The 22682-nt window shown below is 52.1% G+C and overlaps 1 protein-coding gene across 2 annotated transcripts; it reads left to right on the forward strand.

The window, feature by feature from the left end:
- The first annotated feature begins 1121 nt into the window (after positions 1-1121).
- On the forward strand, positions 1122-21658 carry FAM234A (family with sequence similarity 234 member A). 2 transcript variants are annotated; one of them, XM_068420187.1, is made up of 12 exons: positions 1122-1149; positions 7190-7498; positions 8577-8693; positions 8886-9074; positions 12999-13129; positions 15484-15613; positions 16057-16195; positions 16474-16614; positions 17004-17082; positions 17503-17655; positions 18527-18629; positions 18778-21658. In XM_068420187.1, the coding sequence occupies exons 2-12, from the start codon at positions 7234-7236 to the stop codon at positions 18987-18989; spliced, it is 1659 nt and encodes a 552-aa protein (XP_068276288.1). In that variant the 5' UTR covers positions 1122-1149; positions 7190-7233; the 3' UTR covers positions 18990-21658. The 2 variants fall into 2 exon arrangements, with proteins under 2 accessions (XP_068276288.1, XP_068276287.1); XM_068420186.1 differs by lacking the exon at positions 1122-1149 and adding an exon at positions 5511-7114.
- Positions 21659-22682: the final 1024 nt, after the last annotated feature.

A 22682-nucleotide genomic window follows, 5' to 3' on the forward strand; every position in this document is an offset into this window, starting at 1 on the left:
CATCTTTGTGAGGATGACTGCGTCAGCTGGAGCGTGTTTTTAAGATGGACTCGAGTCTGGTTTTAGTACCTTTGCTGCTCAGATACTGGGTGTGAACAAAATGGGAAGATCTGGACTGATTTCTGTAGAGGTGTACAGCTAGTCTGCCTCGTTACTGTGCGTGCCAGAGTCGGAGCTTCCTCTGTGGAGTTTCCTGACTTGGTGTTACGTTTTTAAAAAGGCCAGTGGGGCAGAACGTGGCCAAGCGGCAGAGGTGGCTCGGGATGGAACAAAATCCAGGGGCAGGGCGAGGAAAGGAGTCACCCCTCCGTGTGTGCTTCTCCTCCACGCAGGCACCAGCTGTGTCCTGAGGCGTGGGGGAGGAATTTGCATATTGTAACTAGCTTATTTGTGACTAGGTTTGTTTGATGCTCGGGGAGGAAGGCTGCGGCGCTGTGCCCGCTGCAGGCGAGACCCCGGGATGGGTATTTTGTGTGAGGAAAGCACTTCTCCCTGCTGAGCTGGGCGCTGGCGGGGCCCGAGCCTGCCCGCTGCTCGTTAGCTCGGTAAGGCGGGTATCCTTAATTAACGACAGCTCCCTCCTAACGTTCCCACGCGGTGGGAGGCGTCTGTAAATGCTGTGTTGCGGCCGCCTGACCGGTGCCGGGGGTTCCGGTGGGTCTTTTGTCCCCTTCGAGGCTCGGAAAAGCTGCTTAATGGTAATGGTTTCGGTTTCCCTGCGGCCGCCCCGGCGCTCCCTCGGTGTTAGTCCTTAGTGCATGCGACCCCCTTCCCTGTCCGTTTTTACAACTTAATTCCGCGGTTTCACGTTATTGTTTTTGTAACCTCCGTGTCGGGTGAGGGGAGAGCGGGGGGGGGGGGCCCGGGGGGGGCGGCGGGCGCGCTCTCGGGATGCCTGTACGTGACTGTGCTGTTCTCTCGCGGTCTGATCGCATTAAAGATCTGTGTTTGTGGCTCCCCAGTGCTGCCCGGCCTTGTTCTTGCGGGTTCCCCGCCCGCGCCGCCGCCACCGGGCCGCCCCCGCCCGGCACACGGCGCCCACCCGCCGCACTGCGCAGGCGCGGCTCCGGGCGGGGCGGAAGCGGGAAAGCTGCGTCTTGGCGTCACTTCCGGCGGGAGGGGATGGAGGCGGAAGTGACGGCGGTGGCGGTGAGTGCGGAGCGGGGGTCGGTCGTGCCGGTGCCGTGACGAGGCCTCCCGGGCCCCGCGGGGGGCGGCTGGGCTGGGTGGGCCGCGGCCCTGGGAAACCGGCGGGCAGGGCGGGGGGCGCAGCGAGCTCCTGGCCGCCCCCAGAGGCCGGGCTGGTCTGCGGGCCGCGCCGCCGGCGGGAACCCCGCGGTACTGGAGCGGAGCCCAGAGCTGGGAGAAGGGGTTAGTGAGGCGGGTGGGCCGGCCCGCTGCTGCCGGGCGGGGGGGAGCGGGAGGGTCGGGCCCACCCCCCCTGCTTGTCCCTGATCGGAGGGGCTCGCTGTCCGCCTCCAGCGGCTCCAGCATTGCCCAGAGCCGTATCGAGAAGGCTGGGAAAGGATTTAGCCCCTTTTGCAAAGGCTGGGACTCTGCCGAAGGCGCTCCTTGCTCTCATCCTGCGTTTGATGCGAGCCGGTTTATCCCGTGCGGTTGGCAGGCTGCGTAGGAGTCCTGGGGAGGCGCTTACGCAGCACTTGGAGGTGCGGGTCTGTATTTCAATGAAACAAATACAAGAAGGTCCTCACCTCTGCGGGGCTCAGCGCACGGCCTGCAGTGCCGTTCCTGGAGAGGGTCCAAACGTGTGTTTCTCTTTTCCTCAGCAGGCCACAAGCCTAGTCTGCAGGCGTGAATTAGAGCGTTTCTTGCAGAAAGAAAAAAAACGCTGTAATGTGTTAAATTATGATCTCATTTCCACCCTTTTTGCCTTATTTTGGAAAGCGAAAGCCTCTCACCTAACTGCTGGGAGCTCGAGGGGCAGGCGGCCCTGCAGATAGGGGCGGCTTAGCGTGACTGGAGTCAGCCCTCCTGCATGCTGGGGCAGAATCGGACCCCGCTCAAGGGGCTGCCTGTGTAAGCAGGGAGCCGAGAGGCCCTGCAGAGCTGGGTGGAATGGCCTGTGAGTGAGCTTTCCTCCGTGTAAGTGTAAGAGAGGAAAATAAAAATTCAACGTCTTGGGGAGAGAGAAGAGGTTTTTCTAGGAAACAGCTGACAAGGACAACAGCGGCTGGGGGAAGGCTGTTGTTTCATGGTGCCATAAACCTCGCTAGGCGGTGCAGGAAGGAGTCAGCGTGGAGCGCGTGACCTGGGAAACAAGTGCTCCAGTTAAAAAATGTGCTTCCTTTTTGTCTTTTAAATAAACCTACATGAAATGACGACAGCCTCTTCTAGAGGGTTTTCATGCACCAAGATCTCCCCCAAGCCCCAATTGTGTTAAACATCCGGTGGTGCGAAGAAGCCGCCGTGCTCCTGGCGTGAGCCCCATGGATGGGGTGGGGATGTCTCTAGTGTGAGAGATTTAAACAACTCACTAACTACTACTCGTGGGGCTGACACAAGGGATCTGCAGCAGTCGGTGAGGACAAGAGGCTTGGATCCAGCGAAGCTTGTAAGTTCTGGGGTGATAAATGGCACGTGTTTCTGCTGCTTGGTTGTTAGTGCTGGCCTAACCTGTAACCAGTTCCACACAACTTTGCAGCTTTAATGCTGTTCTTCATCTGAGAGAGTTTTGCTCTTCCCATTGCTCCCTTGGAAGAAGTACTGGATCATGTTTTGCTCTTCACTGAACAGACCGAGTTCCTCTGCTTGAACCCTGAGTGTAGTGAAAACTGCCCTGGAAAAGTGGACTTCTCTCCTACAAATGAAGGATATATCACCTCCTGAGATGACGTGTGGTTGGGCTGTGGAGGAATTTCTAATTCACTTGCTGTGAATGCTCTGTGGCACGTGTCGTGTCTGCACCGGAGGGTTAAGTGTCATTTAAGAAGAATCTGGTGTTTCGAAAGAGACCTGTGTTAGCAGAGGCAAAATAGCAAGCGGGAGGGGAGGGGAGAGGACAGCTGTAGCAGCAGAACGTGGGTGTTTCTCTGAGCCAGGTGCCTGCATTGTCTCTGCTGTGATCTGGGTTACAAACCGTGCCCTTACAAAGGCCGTCAGGATGCGAGCAGGAGCAGAGGTACCCCGGTGTCAGAAGGGGATGGTCTCCTCGGGCCGGTTCTCCCCACCAGCCCGTGGCTGCGACTTCATGTCAAGAAGGAGTTACAAGCTGCAGGTGACCCAGCAAAACTCGTGTATGCAGGGCAGTCTGAGTGTGTTTGGAAAGGAAAATCTCGTTTGGGGGAAATCTTGTGTGTTATTTCCTCGTGGCTGGACCCTGATGTAAGTGGGGGTGCGGAAAAGGGAAGAAATGACCCAGTAATGTCCTGGTGTTGCAGCAGGTGACTGCCCGGCGGGTTCGCTGCGGTGCCGCGCCGCACGTCGGATCAAAACTGAACAGTCTGCTCGTGGAAGACAGCCGTGAAGGGAACGTTGTGCCTTGTTCAGACCAAACTTTGGAAGCCGTTTGGTCGTTATTGATTGCAGCTTGGGGCTTCAGCGATTTCTGGCTGACAGGAAGGAAACTTGTAAGGTGCTTAAAACAAAGATGTACAGAACCAAACCACCCAAATGCTGTGTTTGGGTTCATAAAAGGGCCACTCAGGATCTGATCACGTTGTTCTGTGGAAGGTAGAAACATGTTGAACATCAGATCTAAGTTATGATATATTGCTAGAAATTTTCCAGGAAGAACTGGTGCCTGGTGAGATTACAAGTGCTGTGGTTTGGTATTTTATGGGTGGAAAATGAGCGAAACCTTCCATTACACTGATACTTAAATGGTTTCTGTCACCAGTTTTCCTACCTGTGACCGTGTGTGGTTCTCTGTGCTTGTCAGGCCGTTCTAGCTGACTGATAATGACAGTTTGTCTCTTGGATTTGGCTGGGGCTTGGCTCTGACCGCTTGCTGCACGAGTTTCACTGGTTTGATTCAGATCAGATCTGTAAATCTGCGCTGTAGCTTCGGGAGAAGAGGAAAGTCAGTGCCCCATGAAGGTGAGTAAAGCCGCGGTTGTCCTGAGCGCAGCATTGTCACTGTGGGACGGGAAAGGGTATTCGCTCCTCTGTGGCTTTGATCGAGGACTGCTCCTACCTCGTCCCGTTGCTGGGGGTGAGTAGCCTTTAAAGCTTGGGGAGCGATGGAAGCGCACACCAGCAAATGAAGTCGTGTGAGATTCAGGTCCTGGCTGTACTGCAGCGCTCCTGGGGCTGCGTGGGCTCAGTTTGGGTCTGTCACATGTGCTTTCTAATTATTTCCTGTTCTATGAATTCTTTCTCCCATGTTTTCTCACGGTGAGGCCTCCCGTCCCCAAGCAGAGAGCCAGTGCTGGCTACGAGATCTGGTGCATGCAGCGTGTGTTAATGCAGCAGCACAGGATTCTGTCGCTCCGTGTTTCCTTGCAAGGTGACTGGGCGCATTAAACTTCCCAGTGAATTATTTTGTGTCCTCTACCAGCAGGAGACAAAATGCCGGCTGCTAGAGGATAGTAAGATCATCTGAAATGCACACTATCATTTTCTGCTTGTCTTCAATTAAACTGATTACCAGATTTCGTTGTTTTTCAGCACTCGGACCGTTTCACATGCTGCCAGCATGTACTTTGGCAACTGCAGGCGATGGGATTTCCTGCATTGTTTGAGTCTTTGCCATTGACCTTTGCGGTCGTTGTTCTGGCACTGCCTCTGCTCTGGCAGGGGTGCAAAGGGCGTTATTCAAACCCTGAAAGAAAAGAGAAAGAATTGCTTTAAAGGCATTGAGGGCTCTTTGTGATCGGTGGTTCTTAGGGTCATTGCTGCAAAAGAAGGGGAATTGCTGGGGCTGTCAGGATAATTACCACTTTTTGATTGTTCTCGTCCTAGTCTAGATGACAGTGGTGTGATTTATAGTGAGTCATAAAAACACCCCTTCCATTAAGATGGTGGCCCTTCTGGACTGAGCGGGGAGAAGCCTGGTTTTGGTTCTTCTCGGGAAGTCTCGTAGGTGCTGGAAGCGCTCTGCTGTGGCCTGGAGGTTTCCCAGCTCCATACTGGGGGCTGTGGAGGGCTCCGCTGGAGATGCCGGTGGGGTTGTGCTGGAGCCCTGTTGCAGCCTGTGCTGTGGACGCTGGTTACCGCAGCGTTCGGGAAGATCCACCTGTCCCTGCAGCTACAGGCAGGCACGCCAGAGATACACAGGCCATCTGCCTCGGCACAAGGGAGGCTGCGTAACCCAGTCCTGCCATCCCCCATCGCTGCAGCGGCGTTTGCTCCGCTCTGGTAAATCATTTGCTCAGCCTGTGCCTGGAGCCTTGTACCTTGAACCTGCTGGAGGTCCAGTGCTTGGCTGGCTCCAGTGGTGCTGGGCTCGCCAGCGCAGTGGCCCGGCCGGGGGGAAGGCTGAATGCACAGCTCTTCCTTTTCTTCCCCTTTCCATCGTTCTGCCCTTGTCAGGTGCCTGCGGTTGGTCTGGAAAGAGCCGGCCTCGTGGAGGTGTCTCTGGTGTGGCTGGCAGACTGACGTGAAAGGCAGACGAGGTCTTTGGACTAAGATCTTTGGCAGAAGATACAGCTTCTACTTGATTGATTTAATTGCATTTGCATGGTATTGTGCAGCTCGAATTAAATTGTCTGGAGCGAGATCTCGTACTCGATGTGCTGTTGTAGAATAAATGCCTGAGTGCTCGTGTTGGGGTAAGTGCTTTGTAACTCCAGCCTTGTGAGTGCAGCAGGCGCTGGGGTTAGCTGGGGGATTGAGAGCAGCGTGCCAGGCTGTCCCGCTCGCCCCGTGTGCTCAGCCCCTGCCTTGCTGTAGGTCTGTTTCCCCTGTGATTTGTGCCCAGAAGAGAAGAGGACTCTGTAGCTCTTCCCTGTGGTGGGATGGGGACAAGCCGGGGAGGTGAGACCCCTCTAGTCGAGCTGCAGTGGCCTGAAGGAGCCTGGCCTCCCATGGGTGACTGTCATCTTGTGTTTCTTTGAACCTGTAGATGAACCTGGGCATGAAACATGAGACACAACAAGCCCTGCTGTTGTTGCAGTAAAGCCCGCGCTCTCGGTGTGCTGTGTCGGTACTGCGTTTAAGCTATTTTCTGCTGGGGAAGTAAATTGCTCCAGCGGACAATCCAGGCACGTGACTGCTGGGGCACGGTCATGGAAAATTGGCTCAGTTGTCATGTTTATTTGCTCTGATAGAACTTCTGATGACACTGTCATGCAGCTTTTTCCAAGGCTACTGGAATGTGGTGTTCTTTATTTCTTCCCCTCTGCTGTTTTTTTTAAAGAAACACTATCAGAGAAGCTGTATATAAAGTTGATTTATATCGTTGTCGGGGGTAATGAGTTACAGACTTCTGTAACCAACCAGGGCTTTTTCTTTTTTTTCCCTTTTAGTAACAAATTAGCACAGAACCCCTGTGTTATTGTAGCTGTAGCTCAAGATTATGATTTATAGCAGGAGAAACTAAAATAGCCATTGTTAGCTCTTCTTTCGTTCTGATGAAATCAAATTTGCCTGATTTTAGGTTCAACTCATGCCTTCTTTTTCCTCTGGGGAGGGAAGTAATCACTCTCTGCCCTTCTGCAGGGCTGGGTTGCTAAACTTACCAAGTGGTTTCTCATCTGAGAAGGTGTCGAAGAGCTTTGGTTTGTTCCTGTACAGAACATGCTGGTGTTTTTCTTCCCTGCTCTCCTGAGGAAGCTCAAGTGCTCATTACAGTAGGGAACAGCCTACGTGGGGATATAAAGGTCACGAGTGTTTCCTTTCACCTCTCCAGCCGGGAGTCACACTGACATACACAGGAGGTGGCAACGAGTCTTTGCAGGAAAAAGAAGCTTTTGGTGTGTTTTTTGCGAGGGAGACTTACAGACCAGTCGGTCCTTTCTGCGTAGAGGCCTTCTTTGCCCGGGTCTAGCAGAGCTGACCTGCTCCTCTGAAGAAATAGTGCTATTCCTGCGTCCCACGGTCTCTCCCTATTGCTCTGCGTGGGAGACCTCTGGTACCAGGGGCGCTTTGTATCCGGCTCTGTGACCATACACTGATTTGCTCACCTCCCGTTCAATGTTTCCAGCGTGAATATCAGGTAGTAACAGAATATTCTTGTTGTTTTTTTGATATATCCCAAACTCTATTTTAACTGCTCTTTCCATTGTTGCAGGTGAAGGGGTAGAAGGGTGCTTGAATACTGATGAGTGCACTGCGATGGATAACAAAGACTCGGAAGCTGAGATCCACCCTCTGAAGACTGAGGATGTAAAACCTCAAGAGAACCATGAAAACTCTGTGGGGAGAAGAATTATCAGCAAGCAGTCATCGGGACTGTCTCAGCTGTCCCGGTGGCGCACCGCTGCCTTCTTCATCTCATTATTTCTGTGTCTGATAATTGTGTTTGCTTTCTCGTTTATCATTCCTTGCCCAGAGAGACCAGTTTCAGAAAGAACATGGTTCCGAAACTACGACAATGCAGGTGAGCTTGCTGTAGCAGAATGAATACTTACCAACAGTCCTTCTCCTTTATCTGCCACGAATTTGAATTGTGGAGCTCTACCTAAGCACGATCTGGAGCCAGGCCCGCAGGGATGCTGCCCTTGGGAGCGAGAGCTGTGAATACCTGACCTGGATAAGCAGTGGCCCGTCGTAATTGCAGTGGCCTTCCAGGAGGTGTTTACAGGATCTAATGGAGAAATTAGATGCTGCTCTGAAGCGCTAACAAGGTAGCAGGCTGGCCTCATTTGGAAAAAAAAAATGGGGAAGGGTATCAGGGAATAAATCTTCGTTGAAGTTTGGGCTGTAAAATGTTCCCTTGAAGTTTGAGCTGAGGCTTGGGGACAATTAGGCGTTCTCCCTCTGTCAGTATGACTTTCTAATTTTTCTCCCTGGCTAACAGGAAAGGGAGAAGAGGAATTGCATCTTGTTTTTTTCATAAATTGCACAAATTTATAGTTGCTTTAGTCGGCTCTTTAGCCTGGGTACTGCTCCCCGGGGGCTCAGCATTCGCTTCTGTGAAAGCTTTTCTTTATTCTTATGTGCAGTGGGTGTGTGCTGGTTATGGTACAAACGCAGAGATAGAGCTCACCAACGGGGACTGAGCTGTGTGTGTTAATGCAGAGATCCCAAGTTCTGCTACTCTGAGCTGAAAAGGTTGCTCTTAGCTGAGAGTGAGAAAGATGGAGTATCTGGGGCTGGGTTTTGTGGCGTTTGTTTGGTTTGGTTTTTTTTTTTTTTTAGATTTTGGGAATAGCAACCCCACACCAAGACCAGATTTGTTCTTTGTTCAACATAGTTCAAATTCTGACTGCTTGGCTTTAAAAAAAGACAAATCCTCTGGGGGATAGCAAATTTAAGAAATCCTTTGGCACTAACTTCCATTCCCTGGTGCTCGTGTAGATGGCTTTTTTTAATACAAAAGCCAGTTTGTCCTAATGTTACACTCTCAGAGATGGAGGCAGTGAGTAGGTCTCTAGGAATCTGTGTTTTGCTCCAGCTCGCTCTGCTGTTGGTTGAGGCAATCCTGACCAGTGTCTGGCTTGTGATCTCTTTTACAGTGGCCTACCAGTTTCTCACTGTAGAAGATGTGAACGAAGACAAAGTGCAAGATGTCATCTTTGCTGTCAAAGCTAGCAACGGCAGCAGCAGCTTCAACAGATCCTGTTCGGATGAAGGTAGCTGATTCAGAAATGGAAAACCTTGTAAAAGGGCTGTTATTTCTCTTTTAGTTCTAATTAGTGAGGTCTGGGAGAGAAAACCAGGATAGCTGGGTGGGGAGAGGAACTGGGTGAGTCCCAGCTCTAAGGTGGTGCGGAGCAGCACAGGTAGGTGTAGGTAGTGCTCCCTCTGACATCTCTTCTCTGCAGGTCTGCCTTCTCCGTGTGCCTTCATTGCTGCTCTGTCCGGCACGAACGGCAGAGCGCTCTGGGAGAGGCCTGCTGCCGAGGAGATCGAGTGGATGGAGTGTGGCTTCAAGCAGCTCGGCGGGACTGGGGCCCCGGGCTGCCTGCTCGTGGGGAAGCCGCTGTCTCTTACAGCAGTTGACCTGCGGACAGGTGAGTGACGAGCAGAGTACCGCTGCCACACAGGGGACGGTGCTGCTCGCTTTCCTCACCAGGTGACCTTCAGGCCTCGGAGGCTGGGGATGTCAGCGTGACATGACTTGCTGGTACATGAACAATGGGCGCAGGGTATTTATTTTCTTGAAAACCTTGCCAGAGCCATTCGCTGGGCTGTTGAGAAGCACCTGTTTTCTCAGCCTCTCTGTTCCAAAGGCTGGACTCTGCTGTGGTGGTTTGTGCCAGCCACTGTATTAGAAGAACAACTTTTCAACAGCTTTTGAAAGAGGAGAAGCAATCACTAGCTGTGAATGTTATTGTATACTCTCAGGGGTTGAACACAAACCTGTGATGTTTCTCAGTTGTTTGCATGTGAGTGCTAGGAGTGCCTGCAGTGGCAAGAGGAGTGGGAGTTTTAGGGATTTGGGATTTTAAGGTCATCAAGGAGAGCACTTAGGATAAGTACTCACCAGTTTCAGTAGTCCAAGATTTTGCCTGGTTCCTCTGGAAAGCCTTCTTCGTTTCTGAACCTATAGATGGATAAATTCATCATCATCTTGCCTAATGCGGGGTGAGGGTAAAGAGTGCCTGTACTTCTCTAGGAGCAGGGCAGTGACCATCTGTTGCACCTTAAACCTTCGTCGCTGGTGAAGCCTGAAATATGTTTCCAGTTTGGAGGTGACTGTTTCAAAGGTTCTAAGCAATGCTTGTTCTCCCTTGGAAACACGCCTAGGATCCCATGCTCTGTATCTGGTATTGAACCCCTCACACCCTATTTTCCAAAAATTGGGAGAGAGACATAGCAAGAGGTATAGCTCTAAAGAATCTGAGGAAAATCTTGTGTAGCTTTAATTTCCAGTGTAGATGGAAGTGTAGACACACACAGAGCTGGAAGACTCTGTACCAACTGAGATCTTAGCACCATTTCTCTCATCAATAGGCTTTAGTACAGGTTATTTATGGACTATTAATGAAGTAGTTGCTTTTAGGTCAAAGTGTAGGAAGGTGACTGCTGAGCCAAAGATACATATGTAAAGACAGCCATAAACAGCACAAGCATGTAGAGAAGGAACCAGGCTAAGCCACAGGTCACAGCAACAATATGGTAAGAAAACATTCCGTGGATAAATTAAAAGCAAGAGATGAAAAATTACTTCAGATAGAAAAGTGAATAACCCCGAAGCTGGTGTATTTGATACCTTTTTGCGATGAAGTAGGTTAAAAGGGGTTTCTTAGCGTAGTTGACTTCTGCTGGGGGTTAGAAGGGCAGATCAGAATAAAATGTATTTAAACAGGCTAGCTGTATTTGAGGTGGCAAAGTCTGACTTACATCACATTGTGCTGAAAACAGTAGGCAGAACAATCTTTCTCTGTTAATGATTCATCGTTGTGGAGGATTGGTGAGATTCCAGGGCTCTCAGGCTGCCTAGCCTCTGCCTGTAGGAAGACTGAAGGAGAGGTAGGCAGATTATCATCTGAAAGTGTCTGGTGTGGTTTTGATCTTTCAGTGCTGATAAAGTCAGTGCTTCTCTATCAGTTCGAGTTGTGTTAAGCCTTGCTTTCATCACTGCCAGAATAAGCGACCTGAGCAAACAAGAAGGCAAGCGTAGGATTGCATGCTTCTGTTTGTGTGGGGCATCTGACATTCCTGCATGTTTATCTTAAAGCAAACTGGGACACCAGATCTTAAGATTAGCTGTTCCAGGTCCAAGCAGAAGTCTGTGTAGCTGCGTATTCCGTCTCTGCCAGGGCCAGAAGCAGAGTCTTAAGGAAGAGGACAGGAGTAAGTGTATGTCACACCTTCTCTCTTCACCTTATCCTCCAGCAGCCTGCTTTGTGAGCCCTGTGAGCAGTTCTGGTCCTCGCTGGTCTCCTAAGGGGTATGGCAGAAAGGGGACCACAATGACCAGGTGTATGAAATTACTTCTGCGCAAGAAATCACTGAATAAACCAGAACTCCAGCCTGGGGACCATGCAACAGGGAGAAAAGTCTGTAAAATTACGTATGATAAGTAGAAGAACAGGGAATTATTATTTCCTGTCGCAATTCTTAAGTGCTTCGTGGTTCTTTTATCAAGTGATAGGTTCAGAAAAACCAAAAGGAGATACTTCTTCATGTCCACCGTACAGTGGATGCCAGGAGCTTACAAGTGTTCAGTGAAGAAGTGGTCAAGGGCATGGGAGAGGAGTCTAACACTGCTCTGCAGAAAAGACCTGCCTTTAGCTCAGATGGCTTGTGAGCTGCAGACTGGGAGAGCAGCCTTTGGATGTGCGCCTGGACCTCATCCAGCCCGAAGCAGGCAATCCTGCTTTGTGTCCTCTGCAGCTGCTGGAAGTGAGAGATGAACTCCGTCATCTAAGTGTGAATTTTATTATTCCTTCTGGACCAAAAACCAACCCCTTTCACCCAGGTTAGATTTGCTGTCTGGGCACTTGTGTAATTTCCATCTTGACTTCTGTTGCCGTGCTTCTGCTGTGACCTTGGGCTCTGAGGAAGCACGGTAGCGTGCCAGGTGTTGGACAGAATAGTCCCATCTCCCGTTGATGGAGCAGGATGGGACTGGATTCACAGTTTGTGCTCTTTGGGGGTTGTGTTAGAGCATGAAAGCTTCTCAGGTCCTTTGTGTTGAATCCATCTCACTGTTACCTGTTTCTAGATTGCTCTTTTAAGAGAGTAAGATGTTCCTCCAAAACTATATCCACTGTCTAACCAGCAAAGACTAGAGCCTTATGCATTGAAACACAAATTTTGTCAGCCTGGTCTTGCTGTTCTAGCTTTGGACTGTGCTGAAACCAGGATATAGTTATTTAGAACTTAAGTTCTCTCCTTCCTTTGCCTGCTTGTTTTCTTCGGGGGTAGAATTCTTTGCCTTGCAGTGATTTCCTAGGGGCACTCTTCTACTTCACAGCTGTCATCATAGGAACAAATCCAAGTATTTTTTTCAGTGTTTCAGTAAAAGCTTTGGAGGAATCCTACTGGAAATACAACCTGCCTTAGATTATTGCAGAGAGCGTCAGGTAGCAATTCCTCATCCTTCCTGATGAAGAACAGATAATTACTTTCTGTTCCTGAAAGGATAATTACTGTGTGTGATACTGTTTAAAGGGGAGGGTGCCCCTCTGGGCATCTAGTTAGTCACTTAAGTCTTCCTCAAAAAGAAACCCCCACAGCAGTCTCCCCCCCTTGCCAAATTCCAGTGCAGATTCCACTGGGCAGTGACTGGAAGGTGGCCAGCAGCCCTGGGCAAAGTGTGTGGAGTAGAGGCACTCAGGTGGCCTGGAGCTCTTGAAGAGAAACTCACCCCACCACAGACACCATGTTTTAAAAACCACAGCTTTGCCACCTCTATTTACAAACAAGTTTGAATGCGCCGTGCGTGTTCTTCAAACAAGGGAGAGGTGGGATGTGAACTGAGTTGCAGCTGGTCACATCAGCATGGAACATCTGCGGGAACATCTGCAGGAGGCAAGCTGCAGCAAAAAAACTTTTGTTGGGAGTAGCTGCAATGCTGTGGTCAGAATTCAGCTGCTCTTTGGTCTTAAAGTGACTGTGCAGGTTTAAGTACACAGCAGCAAGGTTTTAGATCACAAAAAAGGATTCTCCATGCCACGAACTTGGGAAGCTTGTTAACGTAAAGCAGGAGAAAAGCAAGCTGTTCTTTGTGCCTAGGATGTTAGGGTGCATTTGTGCAGGCAGGTAGAGTTACTTTCCAATGTAAGTTGAAATTATGGATGCTGGGACTCATTTAAAATGCAGAAATGCAACGAAGTACCCCGTGATGAGCATAAATGTGACTGGCTTGTGGTGCTGATAAGCTGTGAATGGCTGGCTACTGCAGAGTACTTGGAGGAGCAGGGGCCTTAAAAGCCTTTCGACCTGAAGTGCGTTGTAGTAAATGTTTCCCAATAACTCTCTTCTAGGGGAGGTTCAGTGGAGACAGTCCAGTGACTTTGGAGCTAATTATACTGTGCTGACTCCCGTGTCAGTGATTCCAGATGTGGATAGTGACGGAGTTCAGGACCTGATAAACTTTATTGCTACAGGAGATAAGGTATGTCACTCTGAAGCTACGATAAACCCAGTGGCCCAACCACAGGGCATGGCAGGAATGTTATTTATTTCGTAGAGGAAGTGTCCAGAGGCGTCTGATATCTGTGGGTTTGGGGTAGGTTCTTGCCCACCCTGCAGAGATGTACTCCCAAATCAATACAAGTGTTTTATGGTTTAAAAAAAATAAGAAAAAAGCTGGCCAGGAGTCCCTGCCCCTTGTCAGTCTGCACTCCTGCGGTCCTGGGCTCTGTGTGCAGTGAGCCTAGGCAAGATGAGCGTGCAGTTTTCTGGGACTCTGCTCAGAGCAGTGGAAGTGAACAAACCCTGACAGGTTTGGCTCTTGGATGAAAGCACAGCTGACAGCCAGCGCTTCTGTACCACCGCTGCCCTTTTCTGCTGGCTTTCGTGTCTCTGTGGTCTGCTCTGCACGGCGCTCTTCCTTGTGTCGCTGCCCTGGTTAGTTCTGACTTGGGCTGATGTAGTGAAATAGCTGCTAGTTGTTGTATCTCCATTCCAATACTGTTTTTCCCGTTTCTCAGAGCAGGAAAGTCATGTAGCTAGAAGTGTTTTAATACTAAAACATCTGCATCTGTGATTGAGTGATACGGCATCATCTGCACGCGCAATCTGTCCTGTTGAAAGCACACAAGCGTTATGGTTCCCTGCAAGTCTGACGGGAGGAGTGGGAGCCCCGTGTCCTCATCATACCAGAGCACTCCATGAATAAATAAGGTTTTACTGTCCAAGACATTGTTGCCAGAGTCATCAGAAATTCTATCCTCTCCGACTCCTGCGTCTCTTTTGTTTTCTTTCCTCCTTGCTTTTGCTATCCCAGTTATCTCAAGACTTTTTGTCCCCCCCCCCTAGTCTTAGGCAGCCAAGAAATGTTTGAATGCAGTCTCTGTTCTGCAAGACTGCCTTTTGATTTGTTTTCCATTTAACTTCTCTAGCTATCTTGGTATGAAATCCCTTCCTCCCTCCAGGCTTGGCAAGCACTCTGTCAACTGAAGTGAAAGTACGTGCTTTTTTGAGAAATCACCCAAAATGTCGGGAGCTCGCGTGGAGCTCTGCGGCTCGGACAAAGGCGCTGCTGTCGGAAGGGGGATTCAGAGCTTGAGCAAATTAGCTTTGTTGCTAACGAGGGTGGAAGCTGAACGTTCATTGTACTGCTGTTTCCTGAAATGGCAGAGCTTTGAGCCGTCTGTGGGGAAGGGTCTGTGTGCAGGGGGTTTAGGTGGCAGCTTTTTCTGAGAGTCTTATTGACCCCTACCCGCTGCGAGCTTCGGCACGAGTGCAGCTGGGAGAACACGGCATTTTTCAGGACACTTTGCCTGTAGCAGCACACAGAGGTACTGAGCAATGCAGGGAGTAAGGTGGTGTGTGTTCTCACTCGCTGTGTGAATGCCTTTGGCTGTTACTGTCCCAGGGCAGCTGCTGAACCTGTGCTTGTGAGTAAAGGTAAAGCTGATCTACAGGAGCCGGTATGTGTCTCCTCCCAGTGCGGGAGGCTGGGAACAGCTGGTGGATGTGTTGCTCGCCCTCTCCAGCTATGTTCTTCATTCTCCCCAGCAAACTCGATCCGTTATTCACCTGCCAGACTCCAGATTCACTTTGAGAGCAGCAGATTTCCTTCTCTTGCCCAGTCTCTCCCTCTCAGGGAAGAGGGAAGGGTTCCTGCCTGACTCAGCATCTCTGAGGGATGCTGTTTCTCTCCGTGTGATGTTTGTCTTTTCCCTAGCCTGCACTGCTCTCCCCAGACCATGACTGTTGCCCAGACATTTGAATCTGATCCTGGTTTTAGCCTTTGTTCTCCTGGGTAAAATATTTTTAGTGAATTCTGGTACTCTGCACAAAGAATATAAAGAAACTTGTCAGCTTTTTTATCTGCTTGGACTCATGTCAGCCTTCGGAGGAGTAGATTAGGGCACTTAAAATATTTAGCAGAGCTACCATGTGAAGCCAAGTTTCCCCTGTGTCCATATGCTGCTTTGTTTCTGCCCTTAGATCCTCTCCATCATTGTCACTGCTCAGGAGGCTTGAATCGATCTCCGCTGTGCTTAGCGGTCCCAGTCTGCCGGGGAGCTGGTTGGCAGAGGTAGTAAAATCTCGGGGCAAGTGGCTGTGCTGGTAGTGGTTTTCAAACTTAAAAAAATATTCACAGCAGAGGGGTCATCTAACTCGTGCCCACCCCTCCAAAACCAGGGAGAGGCTTTTCATCTGAGCCTGTGCTGTTCCCATGCAGCTGCTGCTCAGTACCAGCTGCTCAGCAGCTTTGGAAAACACTCGAATTGGAGCAGTAATAGTGTGATGCAGCTTTAACCTTTTTTTTTTTTTTTTAATCTCTTCCCTGAGTAGATTAAGACCTTCATCCATTCAGGAAAAAATGGCAAACAGATTGGCTCCACTGGAAGCCTGAGCGTGGATGGGAACGCTCGCTATATCAGGCTGAACCTGGGCTCCTCCTCCTACTTCCTTTTCTATACAGGTACAGTTCTGTTTGTGAATTCAGTCTGAAAGAGTGATGATAACTGTGAAAGCAGGATTACTGAACAGCTGCCTGAGAGTGTTTTGCATTCTTAAAAGCTGTGTCGTGCTTTCACCTAGTGAAAGAGCTATTCAAGGCCAAGAGGAGGGGCGGGCTTCTGCTTAAACTAAGGTTTGTTACTTACTGTAGTAATTTTATTTGTAAAATGTTGAGAATGTAAGGTTTAAGTAGTCATTTATAGCAAATGATTACTGTGAAACACTTGGATTATGAACAGATAAGATGTTAAAAGCATTCAAAAGCAGGCTTGAGTCTCAAAATACCACTCCAACTTTATGATGCAAGCCCTAAAAATATAGTTGATCTGCCAGATCTGAAAAATGGTAGAGTTCAGAGCAAGGGCAGGATCACTTCTCTCCCTCATTCTTGCCTTTTTTGCACAGAAAACTCTATCTATGCATATTCCCTGAAAGATCTCTACAGTGCAGCAACTGGGATGGAAATTAAGCTTCCCGGCTTTGAGCAAGATCCTCAGTGGGAGAAGAACATTGACCACAGCACGCACCGCTTATCCCTTCTCAGGTGTGAGATTGTGTCTTGGTTGCTGGTGGACTGGAGGGTACTGGTGTTCCTGACAGGATGGCCTGTTGTGGCTTTGTTCTTTCCTGGCTGCATGGCTTTTGGACTAGGAGCACATCCAAAGCTTGGGGAGAGGGCTGGTGTTGATGGCCTGCTCAGGGTTTCACAGGAAAGGAGGGAGAGCAGGCTGGGGTTTCCTATTTGCAGGGAAAAAAAACAAAACCCCGCAATAAAACCATCCCCAGACTAGAAAGCGTAATAATTTCTGTGTCATTGTTCAGCTCTGGAGACATTCGTTACCTGGCAAAAATTCCTGGGCAATCACGGGAGAACATCTTGGTTGTAAGCTCGGACATGGCTACGCTCATCAATGCACAAAATCTTCAGACTCTGTGGACCCTCAACGTGTCCCGTGTTGTGAGGTAGTGTGACCGATGTGGGTTGGATGAGGCGTTTCCAGGCTTCCAGAGCAGCGATGTCCTGGCAGACGCTATTTTTTAAATTCATTTGAAATGTAAAAGCCTGCTCTGTGGTCGTGTCGGGATCGTGCTGCTTCTGTGTCCTCTGCTAGCAAATGTCAGGTGCTGCTTCAAAATGAAGGAGACCAAAGCTTTGATTCTTCATTTTGTGCCCACTGTGGCTATCTTAGGACTGGGCTCAGAGCTGGCAGTGGTACCAGGCTAACCTAACACAGCAGTCGAGTCTCTTACCAGGAGGGTTGCTGGGAGGACAGAGGCTGCTCTGAAAGAACAGGGTATGCCCAAGCCATCAGGGTGGGTTGTGATCTGTCCGTTCTCTTTCTGTCCCTTAGTGAGCCTCTGCTGGGTTACTACAAACCTGATGTTCTTGGCATTGTCCTCGAGAGTGAAATTGGACCCAACAGAAAGAAGGTTTGAATGCTCTTCCTTTTAACTTCCCTTTTCTCTGTCTTAGCTCAAACAGGCATTGAGTCGAGGGCAGCTGGTGGGATGTGTTCCCTCTGGCTGATGTTACGGAGCTTTAGGCTGGGAAAGGATCTCTTTCAACAGGTTGTTGAAGCCAGCACAGGCACTTTAATTCTCTTCTCAGCAAGAGGCTTCAATGACAGAGCGCTGAACTCCTTGAAATAGCTGCAAAACTTGTGACTTTGATGTGGCCTGCCCCAGGTCTCACAGCTCTGTGATGCTCAGCTTCAAGCATTTCTTCATCTTCCCATGTGTCAGATACTTGTTGCTGTAGACAGTGTGGAGTAGAGACAGCTGACTTGACTTCTTTCTTATAGCCTGTTAGAGCTGTTTTGGTGTGAGTTCCTTTTCTTTCTTCCCTGCTAGGTTATGGTTGTTGAGAGTGGATCTGGAGCAGTGCAGTGGGACCTGAAGCTGAACTCCAGAGCGGAGAGCCCTGGGCCAGCCACGCTTTCTACTGCTGATCACCGGTCCACCTTCCTCATCTGGGGTGAATACCAGGCGGCAGGAAACAGAACGGTGAGTAGTGCTGCTGAAGGGTTGCTGTTCTCTAGACTTTGGGTCAGAATGGGGTGGAGCTACCCCCTTTTCCCAGCGTTTGCATCTGTCTGTGCCACTAACGCTGCAGCCTCCTGCACTGGGTGTGGGGTCGCTGACCAGTCTGGTCTGCTAGAAGCAGGCAGGCCTCTGCATGTGATCTGGTCTGTACCAGGTCCTCACGATGTCCCTGCTAGCAGCTGGTGGTGCCACCAACAGCTTTTGTCGTCTTCAGCCTGGCTACGTAGAGAAAAGGGACTTAGTGGCTCTGGGAACAAAGTCACTGGGTTGCCCAGAGCCCTACCTTGGTGTGGCAGTGCAGGTGAGGCGAGAGGCTGCTGGCTTGGTACCTCTGAAGTTGCTGCTGTCTGGCCTGGAGCCTCCCGCGGCAGTACTGCACGCAGTGGTCTCCCATGGCCACGTGAGTACCCTCTCTCTGCGCCAGGGCAGTCTCTGGCGGCCTCGATGCACAGCTCAGCTGTGTAACGGCCCTCTGGGGCAGCGGCTGGCAGCGGCAGTGACAGGTTGTGTCTTGGAGGATGCCCGAGCACCAGCTGAGCTTCCTGTGCTTTCCTCACTAGCTCTGTGAGCCCTAAGGCAAAAATCTGTCTCCTGCCCATAGCAGACAGGCCTGCTGTGTGCAGGAGTTGTGGGGAGGGGAGGAGGGCACCGAGCAGTAGGCAAAATCCCAGCACTGGTACTGGCAGCATCAGACAGGATGAGTTGGGCAGACCTGGACAAGTACCTGACTGGGTGTATTCTGTCGAGCGTGAGCAATCGCTGAGCCTGGTGCTGACGTTGTCTCTGGGATAACACGTGGGTCCGTGTCCTGACAGTGTCCTGTCGGTTGCAGAGATCCAGAGCTCCTCTCCAGAAGCTGTATCTTTTCCACCCTTCCTACACTAATGTCCTCTTGGAGCTCCGCAACAGCACGGAACAAATAATTGCGTTCAGAGGTAAGTCCTCTCCTTCCAGCCCTCCAGCGAGGAGGAGCAGGAGGTCACTGGTACCTCCTGGAGTCTGTGGGTGTGTGGTGTTGGGTCTGGTGGCCAGTCTGAGCACAGAGACCTTAGGCCGGGCTTTTCCCTCTGCTCTGCGTTACAGCCGCGCTGTTCGAGCGGAGCCGCCACGCCTGCTACGTGCTGCTGAGGGGGCCTCAGCCCAGCGAGGAGCCGGGGTCGGTGTCTCTGATGAAGCGTAAGCTGAAGGAGGACGTCTCCGAGAGCAGGGTGATCTGGCTGAGCCAGGTGGCTGTGGACACCGAGCAGTACGTCCGGGACCGCCTCTACAGGATGCGATTCCACAGCCGAGTGTGAGCTTGGCGAGGGAGGGGGAGAGGCTGCCCTGGCCCAGGCGTCTCCAGGCTTCTCTCCTGTAGCCGTGCTCTTAGCAAACCCAGATCACGAATTCAAACGGGAAGCTGCAAACCAAAGCGTGGCTGGCGGGGACGCACCCCCAGGGTCTGGGGCACCCAGGCTGTGGGGGGCAGCTGCCAGTGCATCTATCCTCGGAGCTGACGGGACTTCAGTGCTTGGCCACCACTGAAGTGTTGTCAGCTCGGGGAAGAGGGCTTTCCCCTCGATCCTTCTGTGCCCGCAGAACTGTGCTGACTCAGCCTGTGTCTGGAGGAAAACACTTGCTGGCTGGGGATGCCGGGCTTGATTATTTCTTGGGTGCTTGCGTGAGAAGTGCAGCTTCAATGTGTGGTGTTAGATTTCCCTTCTGAGTCAGCTCTCCTGGCTGTGGGAGAGGCGCTTGGCTGCAGGTTGATTTGCAATCGCCCTCTCCTGGATTTGGGCCCTGCTTCGGTAGTCGGCGGGTGTGTGTGGTGACAGACCCCAGCCGCGGCTGGTGGTGTGGCTGGGTGTCACCGGGCCAGCAGAGCGCAGGTTAAAGTCATTCTGCTCAGAAAAGGGCCTTTTCTCCTAAGAACAGCCCCGTGTGCCCCACTCTGCAGTCCCAAGCCTACCTGTGTCTGTCTCTTCTGCTGCTTCCTTTCCAGCCAGGCTGTGTTGGTGACACAGAAAGGGAGCTGGTCTCCCCCGATTTATGCATCAGCGTTCCTCCCTGTCCCCAAACTGATTATAGGTGAAATGAAAACCACCCTGGGTCCCGGCTGGCTGGTCCCTGCTGGTACGGACACCACCTCTCCTACTGGTTTTGAGGTGCCAGGGGATCTAGGACGTTTTTTCAGAGTGGAATTGCACTTTAACCTTGCCCGGGAGCTGGGCTTGCCACTCTGGGGAGCCCTGTACCCGAGTGGCCATGCCAGCTCTCCTGCAAATACTCTTTCAGTCTTGCAGCTGCTGAGGAGCCTTCTCCGAGCGCTGTCCCCTCTGCCAGGAGGTGGGCAGGCTGTAGGACGGGCATGAGCCGCTCGGGGAAACAACACGAGCTGCCTCTGCAGCCCAGCTCCAGAGCGAGCTCTGTGTCCCTCCCTGCCCTCAGAACTGGAGCGATGCCGGGTGAGGATCTTCAGGCGCTGCTCTCTCTGTCCACCCTGGCAGCCCGAGGGAGTGGGACAGGTCGCTGTGTGAAGATGATGTCTCCCCTGGAGACTGCTGTAGCGTGGTGTGTGTGTGCTCTGCCCTGTTCCTTGGTGGGCCCTGGTGTGGGCTGTAGGAACGAGGTGCAAAGCCTGGAGAACAGTTTGAATCGGCTGCTGAGCCCTGAAAGCTGCAGTCCCCGCAGCAGCCGCACTGACACAAGCCCTGTCCGTACGCTGCTGGGTGTCCTCGGGCTGGTGAGAGGAAGGTGGACAGAAAACACACCCCCTAAAAGTAACCTCTGTCAAGTTTTGCGGTGCCCGAGAGGGTTTGGCCATCGCCTCCCTCCCTTGCCTAGTCTCAGATCAGGGTGTGTGCAGAAATACTGTAGGATGTGGAACTTAAGCCGGGTTGTGTAGAACCGATGTTCTTCTCTTGGGGCAACCGCTGAGCTTTCGCCTGCTCCAGGGCAGCTCCTGGCTCCGGCAGCTGGTGCCAGCCAGGCCCGTGCCCACAGCCTCGGCTCGCCCAGGCTGGCAGCAAAATGAGCTGCAGCATCCGTGGTCTGCCTGGACGCTTACCCCCTGCTTCCAGCTGGCCCCACAGCTGCCTAAAGGGTGCCCTGGCTCCCTCTGCTCCATGACCTGTAGCTCAGGCAGTCAAGGGAGCTGTGCAGGATGAGTGCTGCTGGTGGAGCCCAGTCCTGGGGTGTCTGGGCTGCGCTGGAAGCCGGGGTGCTCCCAGGAGAGCACTCCACAACCCCCAAAGCACCCTGGACTCTAAAGGGTGGGGTTTTCCCCCTCTATTCCTCTCTTTCCAAACTGTTTGCTGAGTCTGGGGGTGCAGGGAGGCTCCCCTGCCCTGTCCCCTAGCTTGAATCGCCTCTGTTCAGCGCGATAAAGCCTGGCAGCCCGTGTGTGCTGGGAGCGTGGCTGGAGCCGGGCAGCGGGAGCCCGGTCAGTGTGGTGGATGCGGGTTGTGTCCTGCTGAAATCCCCCAGCAGGGAGCGAGGTGCCTGGGCCGTGTTCTCACTGCAGTCACAGCATCAGCTCTCTCCCTCCTCCGATCCCACCCGGACCTGACCTTTCCCGCAGGCACCCTGAATGCTCCTTCAGGAGAGCTGGATTTTTGGCTTTGGGGGCTTTTCTGGCTTTAAGGTGTCCATTAATGTTTCCAGATACTTTGGAAACGCAGATTTCCCTGTGGCAGCTCAATTAAACGCGTCAGTGCCAAATCAGCACCTTCGTAACAAAACAAGTCCTTTCCCCGGCTTATTTCCCTGTGTAATTGGTTTTTTGCAGTATTTAATGAATGACTTTGTGCCTTGATTCAGTAACTCAGATGGGTGATGATGGCATATATCACTGTGTTATGTATTAGTGCGTTTTTTAACACTAAGACTGTTTGGTTTGGTTCTTTTAACTTATTGCAAATCGTGCCCTGTAGGACTTGGATCTCACCGATGGTTTCAATAAACCCTCTTTTGCATTGTTTGTAAACGGCGCCCTGCTGTCGTTGTTGTGGCTTGAGCTTCTGCAGGACTTGGGGATTTTTTGGCAGCCCTTTGTGTGCCTTCCTGAAGGCAGAAACCCCCCTTTCTGGGAAGGATCCAGGTGTCCTGGTGCTGCTCTGATGGCTGTGCTGCCCCGAGGTGCTGCCTGCTGCCCTGTCCTGCTGCAGGTGGGAGAAGGGAGCACGCGGAGCGGGGCTGGAGTTAGATAACCAAGCTGGGCCAGCCTGTCCCTGCGCCCGGCCTGGGGCTCCGTGACCTGGTTTTACACCCCGGATTCCTGCTGCAGTCCATCAGCATGAAAACCTCATGCTGGGGTTTGGATTTGGCTCAAGCCGGAGGGAGCCGTGTGGCAGGCGCTGTCTCCCAGAGCGTGGGACCATCTGTTGCTGCCCGGTGGCTGCCAGCGCCGAGGTCCCAAGCTCCGTCCAGCTTCCCCTGCCCCACGGCATCCCTGTCTGCTCAGAAGCAGCCCCTGCTCCGGGCCGGGGTCCCGAGCTCTGCGGCAGGGCAGGAGGCCGCGGTCCCCACGCCGTTTGTTGGCCGGGGTGTGGGCTGGCACCATGTGGTTGCCCAAGGGCTGGGGATATCCCCAGCCTGCTCTGCTGTGGGGGTCCCTGGGTGCGTGTGGGTGGGCTGGGGTCCGAGGCTGAGCGCTGGCGGGCACCAGCCCCCCTCTCCTTTATGTAACCACGAGCGCTAATCCCCTGCAGCTGGGGCTCGGCTCTGGGGAAGGGAATAATCCTGCCACAGATCCTGGCCTCTGCTCAGATTAATGGCCCGGGAGAGCGGCTCAGCTGCCAGCCCCGCTCCCTGCTCACTGCCAGCCCGCGCGGCCCTTGCAGCCGGCGTGTGCTGACCCGTGGCACCTCTGGCCCCCCTCAAAAGGCCTTTTTGTCCTCCCTGGGGGCTGTACGTGGGAGCAGCGGGGGCAGCAGCGTGGCCGAGTGCCCCAAGTGCCAGCTCAGCTGTGCCAGGAGGGCAGCTGGGGCTGCCAGCGGGGTCTATTTTTG

Source organism: Nyctibius grandis, chromosome 30 (assembly GCF_013368605.1).
Source record: "Nyctibius grandis isolate bNycGra1 chromosome 30, bNycGra1.pri, whole genome shotgun sequence".
NCBI lineage: Eukaryota > Metazoa > Chordata > Aves > Nyctibiiformes > Nyctibiidae > Nyctibius > Nyctibius grandis.

Bases quoted from the DNA above. Each gene is read 5' to 3' on its own strand.
- FAM234A (XM_068420187.1), top strand. From the start codon at position 7,234: ATGGATAACAAAGACTCGGAAGCTGAGATCCACCCTCTGAAGACTGAG. The intron at 8,694-8,885 runs GTAGCTGATTCA...TCTTCTCTGCAG, and splicing joins CAGATCCTGTTCGGATGAAG to GTCTGCCTTCTCCGTGTGCC. The intron at 9,075-12,998 runs GTGAGTGACGAG...ACTCTCTTCTAG, and splicing joins AGCAGTTGACCTGCGGACAG to GGGAGGTTCAGTGGAGACAG.